Source organism: Desmodus rotundus, chromosome 5 (assembly GCF_022682495.2).
Source record: "Desmodus rotundus isolate HL8 chromosome 5, HLdesRot8A.1, whole genome shotgun sequence".
NCBI classification, from domain to species: Eukaryota; Metazoa; Chordata; class Mammalia; order Chiroptera; family Phyllostomidae; genus Desmodus; species Desmodus rotundus.
Window position 1 is genome coordinate 124,366,296 of NC_071391.1, and position 12,273 is coordinate 124,378,568.

Below are 12,273 nucleotides of genomic sequence, written 5' to 3' on the forward strand. Positions count from 1 at the left end.
TAATATTATATCTTATGAGGTTTATCCATATTAATATATGTAGCTCTAACTGGGTCACTTTCACTCCTATATAATATTCCACTACCTGAGTATACTAGTTTATTTTTCTGTTTTCCATATGATGGACATACTACTTCCACATTTTTACTACGATAAATAACACTCCAATACATTTCTTTGACACGCCTTCTAGTGTACATGTGAGAGGATTCTACAAGGCTATATATATCTGGCAACAGAACTGTTGCTTCGATGAGAATCGCCACCTCTGATTTGACTAATTTCCAACTGCTCTTCAAAGAGGCGGCACTAATTTATTACATGCCCAGAAGTATGTATAAAATTCCCAGTGCTCCACGTGGTTGCCAACATCCAAATTGTCAGATGAAGTTCGGGCAACCAGAAAGGGTTCCTATTATGGCTCTAGTTTGCATTTCCACAATTACTAGTGAGAGTGATCATTTTTCTCACATCTATACTTCTTGCGTGTGTCTTCTGTCAATTGCCTGTTCATATCCCTTGTCTATTTTTCTGTTGAATTCTTTTTTTTTCTTTTGATTTGTAGGAGATCTTTATGTATTCTGTATCCTTTATAGGCTATATGTGTTGAAAATACTTTTTCCTGTCTGTGGATTTTATATGTATTGTTTTCTGATTCAGGGACATTTCTGATTCTAAACCACTAGAATTTATTATCTTTTCCTTTATGGTAGTACTTTCAACGTCATGTCTAGTTTATTCCCAATCATCCATGATAATTACATTTTAAACACTATGAGAATACCTTAAGATTTTAGAAATCCTAACACAAAGAATAAGCAAAGAAAGGATAAAGGAAATGAGGTATTTCATTGTTAGTAATTTAAAGTATCGTTGGTACAAGTTTCTTCAAATCCCATATTTCACATTTCTCTTCAGGATGAGCAGTGGTTGCACAAGAGTGTGTGTGCACACACAGATATGTGCCCTGTGCCGCTGCCAGTGACTCCTGAGAACCTGAGAACCCTTAAGTTAACACTTCAATGGAAGAAGCTTCATTCCTCTGGAAGTGAAAAAATGGAATAGAAATTTTAAAACTTGAAGTTTAAAAAATAACAAGCAAGTTTTAATACATGAGTTTAGTTCACACTCCCAATAGAGGTCAAAACTTGCTTTTGTTCAGATATGGAAACAGATCAGTTATGGTCATGAGTGAATTACCTGAACTGCAAGGCTAATAAGTTTCAATTTCGTTCATAATACCCAGTAAAGCAGAGACTCAAGTACAGATGACATCCTGGGACTTGCAAATAAGGGAAAAGGTTGTAAAAACATTTTGGCAAGGTACTCATCTACCTTGGCGTGAACAATGGTTGATTTTCAGAACAATTCTATGTTTCACCTTTATGTTTTATTATTTCACAATATTGCTTTCGTATAGGGGCAAAAATCCAGTCAAAAGTCATTTGCGTGAACATCCAACTCTTTGCTCCAACTCTGGGGCAAACTCTTTCCCATATCCCACTGGACAATAACACATAATTAAAAGATTAAAATGTTTAAAAGAATTTGGACAAACACTACAGGGCAGATGAGAAACCTTATTAACCATTTACAATCCTAAACTAAAACTGCATTTTATAATCCCTACATGTTAACTACAGTTATAAAATGGTTTTTCACAGAGTAATGTCACTGCTAAAGAGCTGTTTTCGTTTTTACGCAGAACGGATCCCACACAGGAGGCAGAGAATTGAAATACAAATTCCCACCTTTAAGGTTTTACCATAAAAAATTTCAGCTGGGAAGATGATTTTCCTTTTACAGTGACTCCTCATTATCCAAAATAATGAGGAACAAAGATGGCCTGGATATAGAAAATCCACTAAGGGTTCCAAAACCTTCTTTTGGAAAACCATTTCATTCTCTAACATCATCAAACGACTTAACAGAGAGGTGCAAAAGGAAGAAAGAGAACTGTTCTGTCTTTCTTACTTTCCTGTGCATGCTCATTAACAAATAGAGGTGTTAATGAGAATGAAAGTACCTAAAAATGGTCCAAAGAAGGAATAAGCAGCAAGTAAATCCAACTTACTAAAGTTGTGCTTTCAGGCTATGGCAAGGCCAAGCTAAACCACCATCCCCCACGTCCCAGAGAACTCAACAGAGCCAGCCCTGCATCACCCTGCTCTCACCCTGGCGTGTTTTCTTGGGAGTAACACCAAGCCACTTTCCAGCAAAGTCTATAGGGGTCAGTTAGGGATATGTTGTCATTCGACCGCGCTGGCTGCCCCTCTCCAGAAATAATGACAGGCATGTGTTTTTAAAATCAGCTCTCTCCATTTCTGAGATGAGGACTGGAGTTCGGTCTTTAGCATTTGAGCTGTTATTAAACCAAAAGTATTTTAGTTTCTATTGGAATAATATCATAGCTTCTATTATTTCATCTCTTTAACATTCTTTCTTTGAACAGCTTTCATTTTTAAAATTAGCAATGTTTGTCCAGCTTCAGAATACATATAAGTATTAATTTTATACTAAAAGCATTTAGAGGTCTCAACTGAAAGGAAATTCAGTCCAACTCTGGTTGTATTGGAAGTCTATCAAAGTTTAAAATTAAGTGGCCCATTGGCAGGGATTTGAAAATGGATTTATATTTTACCACAAAATTTATTCATACATATTCACTGTAGAAAGTTTGAAAAAAAGAAGAATCACACCAACAAAGATGTAAATATCAGTCACCGGCCAGACATTTTTTCTTCAGTGTAAACGCATATCTATAATTTTAAAACATAAATTGGTTTGATTCTGTATCAATAATTTCATTGCAATTTAAAAATATTACATCAAGAGTAATTTCTCACATCATTAATCCTCTCTAAGCCTGAATTTTTAATGGTTGTATATTTCAAATGATGGATATACCAAACTAATTTAACTACTTTTCTATTGTAGCTGCTTCCAATGTTTTGGTACGACAGCAAACTTGTATATGAATCCTATTGGCAGTTCTTCTTACTGCCTTGGAAGAGAACTACCAGGTTCAAGGGATGCATTTTTCTAAGTGTATCTTGACAGGTATTGACTATTTGCTAAAAACGACCATTTGCACTTCCATTAGCAGTATATGCGAATGCTGATTTCTCTGCAGCCTTCCCACTTGCACAGATGCTTATAATTTTATTACAGCTTCACTCAACTGTTAGATTGATATAATACTCCCTGTTTAATTTGGGGTTCTCTGACAAAGAGAAAAATTCATACTTTGTCTACAGTAAATGGTATGTAGAGGCTCTTTAAATATGGAGGGGGGCGGGCCAAAGTAGGTTTACAGTTGTTCCAACAGAAAGACATGCAGGTTATGATTATTATAATTTTCCACATAAACAACTATAAACCTACTTTGTCCTCCCTGCATTTTATGTAAATATTTTATATAAACCCACATATAAATGTGTACAAATGAGAAAACACCAAAAGCTTATTGATAAAATATGTAGTTGCCACATGTACATACATATGTGTAGCAAATAGTTTCCCTAGTTCATCATCTGCCTTTAAGTTTATGTGTTAAATTACCCAGCTACCCTGCTCTGAGGTATCCATCCAAGAGAAATGAAAACATACATCACAAAAACTTCTATACAAATATTCACAGCAGCATTATTCATAATAGCCAGAAAGTGAAAATACCCCAGCTGGTGAATGGACGCACAAACTGTGCTCTATACATACAATGGAATGCTATTTGCCCATAGAAAGGAATGAAGTTTTCATACATACTACAGCCAAAGAACTTGCTAAATAAAGAGAAGCCTGTCATTAAAGGCCACATACTATATGATTCCATTTATGTAAAACATCCAGAGGAGACAAATCCATAGAGACAGAAAGTAGACTAGTGGTTGCCTGGGGCTGGGGAAGGAGGGGGGATGGCGAGTGACTGCTAATGGTTTCTTTCAGGGGTGCTAAACATGTTAAAAAATTAGTGGTAATAGTTTCACAACCCTATGAATATACTAAAAATCACTGACTTGCACTCTTTAAGTGGGTGAATTTATGTATGTATGTACGTGTAGAATGTTATATCTCAATTAAAGCTATTTTTAAAATGCATGTGTTACTATGCAGTAATCTATTAAGACTCCGAGAAAAAAGCAAATTTGCCTCTAGCTCTAATTTTTAGAAGTTTTCAATAACTGCATGTTTTTAAAGCTATGTTATTAGGTAACATGCAATGCCCAGGGTAATCGTATCTTCATGGAAGACTATATGATACTAATCTCAAATATCCCTCTTTAACCTGTTTAATGCACTTTGCCTTAAATTCAATTTCATCTAATTAAATTGCCATGACTTCCTTTTCATTCATGCAGAATATTTTTATTTCTTGCACATATACAGCTTAGAGCTATATTTATTTTTTTAATTCTGGGGTTCCAGGCCTGACCAGTGTGGCTCAGTTGATTGGGAATCGTCCTGCTAAACGAAAGGTCGCCAGTTCGATTCCCAGTCCAGCACATGCCTGGGTTGCAGTTGGATCACGTACAAGAGGCAACCAGTCAATGTTTGTCTCCCCCTCTTTCTCCCTTACTTCCCCACTCTCTAACAATAAATGAATAAAATCTTTTTAAAGAAAAATCTTAAGATTCCACTAATAGGGGAATTTTAACCCATTCACCTATACCTATTACTTAAACTTATTCCTGTCATCATATATTTTATTTACTATACTTCTTTTCTCTGCCTTTGGTTAGAAAAATAAAGTTTTTGTTTTTATTCTCATGACTTATGTTGAATATTCTATTTGTGGTTATTATTCATTTATTTCAGATTATGTTTTTCTAACAAATTATAGAGTTATAGAATCTGTATCTAAATCTTTTTCCTGAAAAAAAATCCTAATACTTCAGGACTTCTTTTTCTTCTACCCTCCCATGTTGACCTGGTCTGATCTAGACTGATATATTTAAAGATTAACATTACAGATTTAAAAAAAAACTATGAGACCCTATATACATTTTACTGTGCTTGTGTCTTGTAGAGCTCTGCACTGTTTCGTCGACTTCAACACGGTTTCCTCACAACATGCCTGTCCCCTCTTTTGGGGATCCCCCCCACTCTGTGGTCACGAGTACTTCTATAAATAATACTTTCAAAAAGGTCTGTAACAATCAGAGAGGTTAATCACTACAGGTCCAAAAATGGTTTTATCTTCCTCTCAAACTGAATTGCCGTTTTGTCTGAATATTGAATTATGGGTTCAAAATAATTTTTTCCCACACTTCAAAACTACTGCATTTCTATCTTCTATCACTTGTTTTTACCAATAATAGGACTGATGTCACCCTAATCCTTTCTGTTGTAGATAAACTATGTTTGCTTTCTGGGAGCTTTTAGTCAGTTTGTCTTTATTACTAGAATTCTAAAATTTCATAAGTCGACACTTGAGTGTTGATCTTTGTTCTTTTATTCAGTGCTCATTAGGCCTTTTCAAAAGACTTGTCTATCTTCAGTTTGGAGAAGTTTTCTCCTATTATTTCTGGGATTATAATCCCCTCCATTCTCTTTATTTATTTGATCTTCTATCACATGAATGTTAATGCTTTAGAATGTCCTCTGTATCTTAAGACATTTTGTTTCAGCTTTCCACCTCGTTCAGTGTAAGGCCACATTCTAAAGCATCTCTTAGCTCAGTCTTTCAATTCATTAATTTGTTTAGCTGTGTCCACTCTTATTTATCCTGTTTATGTGGGCTTTTTAAATCTTGACAAGCATATTTTTAAATTCTGAGATTGGTCTAATTTCACTCAATCCCGTTTGTTTTACAAATGCAATAACCTCTCTTGTCCCTCTGTGAATATTAATTTTACTTATTTTAAAGTCTGTTGCCTATTCATTGTTTCATTGGGTGTTATTTTTCGCTTATTAAGTTTGGTGTCTCATTTTCTGTCATAAGTTTTCCTCAGAAGTTTAGTGGTTCTTGGGAACAAGATAATTCCAGAGATCCTAACTTGCTGGCTGGTGTGCTGTTTCTGTTCACCATCATCTGCGCGAAGTGACAACGTGGGATGTGGGATGTGAGGCCAGCTGTCAGTACGGGCCAGGAGTGCATCTTGCCAGGATCAGGCCTCTTGAGCTTCCTGACAATCAAAGGTTACCTGAGGATCTCCCAGCCTCCCTGGCCTCTGTGTTATACGCAGTACTTTGGCTTGACTTCACAGTGTACTGAGGGAGGGCTTACTGCAGGCATAGCCACTCTATATGCACCCACTTACCGAATGCGAGAGGCCCCCTCCTCACTACTTGAATGTGATTCTGGTTTGAGACCTCTACAGATCTATATGTTTTGAGGTGTGATCCACCAGGTTTTACTTTTCCATGGATATGGCTCCTCATGCTTAATATCTTTCAGGAATTCCTAAAATTTCCATCAACCGGTGGGGCCCTTTCTTGTTTTCCCAGGCTACCCTCAATTTATTCACGTAAGTGTGGGTCTCCATAGGAACAGATATATATGTACATCTTTTCTTACGGGGTTTGGAGTTGCGGACATGCCAGCGGTGGTGGTGGTGATATCCACCATTCTGATGATTCTGTCATTAGTTACAGAATATCATGAGCTCAGCCGACCAACTTGATCCCTTTCTCGGTGTCACATTTGCTAAATAGTCTGTACTCCGATGTTAACGTGGCTATTTCTCTAAATCTGACACTAGCATATCCAACTCCTATTTGACATCATTTCTTGGATTTCTTACAGGCATCTCAAATGTAACATGAACAAAACAGAATTATTGATCTTATTCTTACCAAATCTTTTCTATCCAGGCATCATCCACATACCAGGAGCCTGGGTGCAAATTCTTAGCAACCACTTTCCCTCACTTACTGCCAAGTAAGACCTACAAAACAGACTTCTTCCCAATTCTACTGCCATTAACTCTGTCCAGGCTGCCATCATCTCTCGTCTGGGCTGTGTAAGAGCCTCCAGCCGGGCCCTGCTTCTCATCTTCCCCCTCGATGATTCTCCGCAGAGTAGCAGAGTCAACGCTTAAAGACACAAACCTGATCCTGTCATCCCCCTGCTTTAAAACTCTTCTATTACTTCTCACTGCTGTTGGAATAAAGTCCAAACTTCGTCATGCTACATGCTATCTCTGAACCCAAATCTGGAAATTAGATCTTTGCTATTTACTTAAAGACGTCTGTGAGGCCAACAGTTTCATAGCCTGCCTGGGTTCTGTAAATGGGACTCTCCCTTTTCTTTGTTCCACTACCTTGCTGAGGCACTCCACAACTTCCCCTTGAGTTAGTAACTGTAATTCCTCTTAACTACAATGCCTGTGTCATAAAACTGCTATTGTTGTATTCTTCAGACTATAGGTATTTGTGTCTGTAGCTAGATCAGTCCTTTCAGTAACTACACTTCTCAAATGAACAGGCCTGGTTAAAGCTTTGGATGCCTCCCAGTCCCACTCGCTCTCACATGGGAAGACTCCCAGGTAAATCCCAACATGACAGGTTCCTACAGGCTTTGCTGGTGCGATCATGGGTAAAAACCCTAAGGGTAAAAACCTCCAGGATGCTGCTTCCTTTTCTGTCAAGTGAGGGGTAGGGTCGTTTGATTTTTACGATCTCTTGCCTTTCTACTGGTCACAGACTCCATGACCTAATGTAATAGTTCTTTAAGAAAGTGCAGTTCCTATCATGGAAATTCCACGGAAATTATACAGAGGAGAATATTCTATTTCAGATTTAAGAAGGACTTTCTTCAAGGAGGAAAATAATGCAACTCGAGGTTTCCGGAGACAGCTATAGACTTCCTTTGCCAAGGCTCAGTGCTGTGCTCAGCGGCCCGATGGCCACAGCCTCAAGAATCGGAACAGAACCACAACGAGCAGCAGCGTTGCCCCTGCCACTGCTACACAGCAACAACGACTGAAAGCTTTCGGTTCCAAAAATTAAATATGATAATTGAATAGGAATGGGAAACAGAGAAAACAAAGTCACAGCAGGTACTAAAGGCTTCTTCCTGAAGGATCAATAAAGATCAATAGTTCATACTAGTTTGCACAAAGAGCCAACATACCCACCTTGTTCCATTAACTCCTCCGATTTTATAATAACGTTAAAAGGAGAGGCTCTGCAAGTTAAGCTCCTAGTCAGATCTAATGTTTTAATAGCCTTTAAGTCTGACTACAGTCAATGCTAAGTTTGTATCGGAACCATAAACACCAGAAAAAACATTTCTTCCTTCCCCATTAACTTCTAACTCCTAATTACCCTTCCACAAACGTAAAACCTTTGAAAACTGGAACCTACTTCCCCTATCCAACTTGAGTACTGCTCTTTGTACTGATGGATTTTGTAAATTAAATGATCCAACTGCTTTACCTGATACATTCCAACTCCAATATGTTTTGGCTCGATTTTCACCAGCTCAGCTAATGGGTCTTGTACACGCCTTGCTATGGAAACTGAAAAAACAGAATCAGAAAACAAGTACATCTTAATGTAAAACGAGTATCCAGGTAGTTACTTCCATTAGTTCCTCATTATGCAAATACTTTATTTCATCCCTCTTCATCCTCTCCCAAAAAGACCAACAATTTGAAGGTAAAATTTCAGGACTGATTATGCTACCAGAACCCTGAGGCATTCCTGAGCACCAACAGAGTAAAAGGTATACATTTGAAAAAAATAAATAAAACACTTAGTTGCTACACTTACGCAATTACCTGTTCATTCTTTCCATACAAATACAGAACAGTAGAGCACCTCACACTTTAAAGAACAAGCACATATGTGTTTTACTTTTAAACAATCCCGCATGTCTATACATGTGACACACATTTGTACGGCAAACGTGCTCCTTAGGACTAGATCCTGGTCGTGAGAACAAACGATGACATCACATCTCACTGCAACGGAGACCAGGTCAGCTGGCCGGGAGCGCACTTGGATTGCCTGGAACTCAACGGTGAGACTACCCTGTGAAGGAGCTGAGTCACAGCTGCTTGTCTGCAAACGCACTCACACTCTACTCACACCTCTTTCCCGACCATCACAATTCCTGTTCGAGAGACTTGAAAGTTAACTTCAAACATTCCTCTACCTGCATCATTTTACTTGGTCTTCATTTACTGCCATTTTTTCTTACTGTTTGGTATGAAAATTTCGTATCAAATTTAGCTTTTAAGACATTTAGCTAGAGAAAAGAAATTTAATATGAACCTTAAGGATACTTCTAAAGGCAGATTTTCCCCCCAAGTAACATGGTTACATTGAGACTTACATATGAAAAGCCTTTATTTTCTAAACACATGAAAACCAGTGTCACCTACTCATATAAAATATTGGATGAAATATAAGTTCATTAAGTGAAAACATTACGGCCATCAAAGGGAATCCCATGCCCATTTTCATGTTAAACTGTCCCAGGTCTGGCAACGGAAGCCGCCTCTTACAAGTGATTAACAGACTCTGCCATCACCGGTTTCCGCTCCACCTCCCCAGACGCAAGACCTACTGTGAACATCAAGTTCACCGCACCGTCACGCAAGTCTTCTTCATACCCTTTCCTATTACTTCTAGCACACTGTGACAGTGGCAGCTTACAAGGCAAGCTTAGAGACCAATCATCTGTTCTCACACAATCTATTGCCCCCACAGAAGAGACTGGGATTCCAAGGCTGGCACATACACTTTTCTCACCCAGTCTCACCAAGGGTTAAGCACTAACGGTTCAGGAAAAACAGATTGTTCTGTAAGCACATTTATAATTACACATTGAAAAGAAATGCCACCAGAAACACTGGATTTTCTCTAGAAGCAAATGTTACTTCTTTATTCTAGCTTTTATCTATGTATAGTGCAGTAAGAATCACCGAATTCAAGTATATATATTACCAAAATACATTGTTGATTTAAAAACAACAGCAACAACCCATACAGTAAACCAAGTTAAGGATATAGGCGTAGAACATTCACTGTGTACGAAGAAAGTATCAGAAATTCAACAAAAGGATATCAATAATAGGTAAATCTCTGAAATCAACCTCTTCTGGAAAACTCACATTATGAAAACCTAAACTTAGAAACTGGGTAGAACAATTGCATAATTTGATAAATGTGGGTAGATTCCCATATTTTAAAATTTCTAAAATACAAGGGATTTAAAACTATTTTCTACCTGGTTCCCTTCAAACTGAGTCACTGCCAGTGTCTCCTTTGTTCATCCTAATATTGCTAAATGCAGCAACAATGGATTGGAAATAATGGTTTCTAGGTGACACTAACTCTAGAGTGAGTCCTAAGAGCCTCTAGAGTTTCAATACCCCCAACCTCAACGTCGATCCTAGTATTTCTAGAACTGGTATTTCCCTTTCAGATTCTGTTCCCTCCATAAGGCATACAACCCAAGCTTGGAAGAGATGGGAGGCGAGCAGAGGGAGATAAGTACTGTCTAAAAGCGAAATTTAAAAAGCAGTGTGCCCAGGCTTCAAAGAGAATATGGTGCTGTTTTCCTGCTGTGAACAACCAAGAAAAGAATTATGTCACAGACTGTGACAACACACACCCGCAGGCTGAGAATGATCAGGCTGACAGCAGATTCCTCAAAGCCAAAGCAAGAGACAGGTAGTTCAGGCAGAATGACTTTAATAGATTTGTGATAAAGAGAATGAAGAGAGAGGAAGAGTTCCTACCCAAAACTTGGAGGCACATTCACAGTTTGTGATAGAAAAGAGAAGAAGAAAATAATAAAAGAGGCAGAAATGAATGGTGAAGAAAGAAAGCATAGTAATAGAAGTTAAAAACACTTCTGGAAAATGTTAAACACAGAGTTACCATATGTCCCCAAATTTTTACTCTTAGGTACATACTCAAGAGAAATGAAAACATGTCCACATAAAATCTTGTATATAAAATGCTCATAGTGGCATTATTCATAATAGCCAAAGATGAAAACAACCCAAATATCCATCAACTGATAAATGCACGAACAAAATGCGGTGCACCCAATGGAAAGTTATTTGGCAATAAAAAGGAATGAAGTGTTGATGCACGCTGCAGCATGAGTGAACCTTGAAAACATTATGCAACTGAAAGACACCAGTCAGTCACAAAAGGCCACATATTGTAATGATTCCACTTATATGAAATGTCTGGTATAGGCAAGTTCATATAGAAAGAAAGTAGCTTAGTGTTTGCCAGGGGATGGAGAGAGGAAGGAAAGGGGGACTGATTAATAATGAATATGGGGTTTCTGTTTGGGGTGATGAAATGTTCTAAAACTGGATAGTGGTGACGGTTGCACAATTCTGAATACACCAGAAATACAAGGCCATACACTTTAAAAGGGTAAATTGTATGCCAGGTAAAGTATATCTCAATGAAGCTGTTACACACTTTTTAAATGCGGGTATGTCCAAATGTATGGCAAATTCTACTTTGCCCACATATAACACCAGTATTTCTCTGATTACTGCTACTATTCACCACTGTTCAGGAAATTCTAGTTAGTGCAATTGGACGAGAGAAGAAAAAAGGTATAATGACTGAAAAGACCGAAACTAGATGATTATTTGCAGGTGATGACTGTCCACCTAGAAAACCCAAGCAAGTCAGTTGAAAACAGTATCAGAACTGAAAAGATTTCAATCAGTCGGCTGGTTTCCGACACCCAGGTAAACACTGATGCTCACACCACATCTTCAACAGTCGGCAACAAAATATCACGGAGGAAAATCTACACACTGTGTGCATATTGTCTGTGAGTAAGAAAATTAAAATGTGCAGAACCTGAATGAAGGTATAAACTTAACAGACTGTTAGTGTGTTCCTGTAGGGTTGTAAAAATATGAATTAAAATGCTGAAGTTGACATGGCAAAAAAGAAACGCCAGGCAAAGTGCAATTGAAAAAATGACAGCATGTCATCTTAGAAGCCACAGTAATTGGGAGTCTGCATTGTGGCTGACTACAGAGACCAATGAAAAGAAGACAAAGAGTACAGAGAAGAGTTTAGTTTTTAATAAATGATAATTTGTTGAATGGTAATGAAATTCAATATAAGACAGTTAATAAGTGATATTGAAACAAAAAGGTTACGTATTAGAGGAAAAAATTACATTAGAAACACCAAAAGCAGGGGAAGGGAGCCCAGACAAAGCGAAAGGTGAGCAACTGGAGCGACCTCATGTGGTTAAGCAGGTTGGACAGCGCACAGCCATATGCAGCAGCCCTGAGAGCAACACTTCCCCCAAACACCAACTCTCCCTGCCCCCGT

General features: G+C 38.0%; 1 protein-coding gene across 2 annotated transcripts in view; it reads right to left on the minus strand.

The window, feature by feature from the left end:
* SRBD1 (S1 RNA binding domain 1) overlaps positions 1–12,273 on the minus strand; it is a 180,847-nt gene that overhangs the window by 70,185 nt on the left and 98,389 nt on the right. For both annotated transcript variants that reach the window (XM_045189474.2, XM_024552858.3), the window contains exon 16: positions 8,380–8,462. In XM_045189474.2, the coding sequence (XP_045045409.2) occupies positions 8,380–8,462 (83 nt within the window). The remainder of the gene's footprint in view (positions 1–8,379; positions 8,463–12,273) is intronic.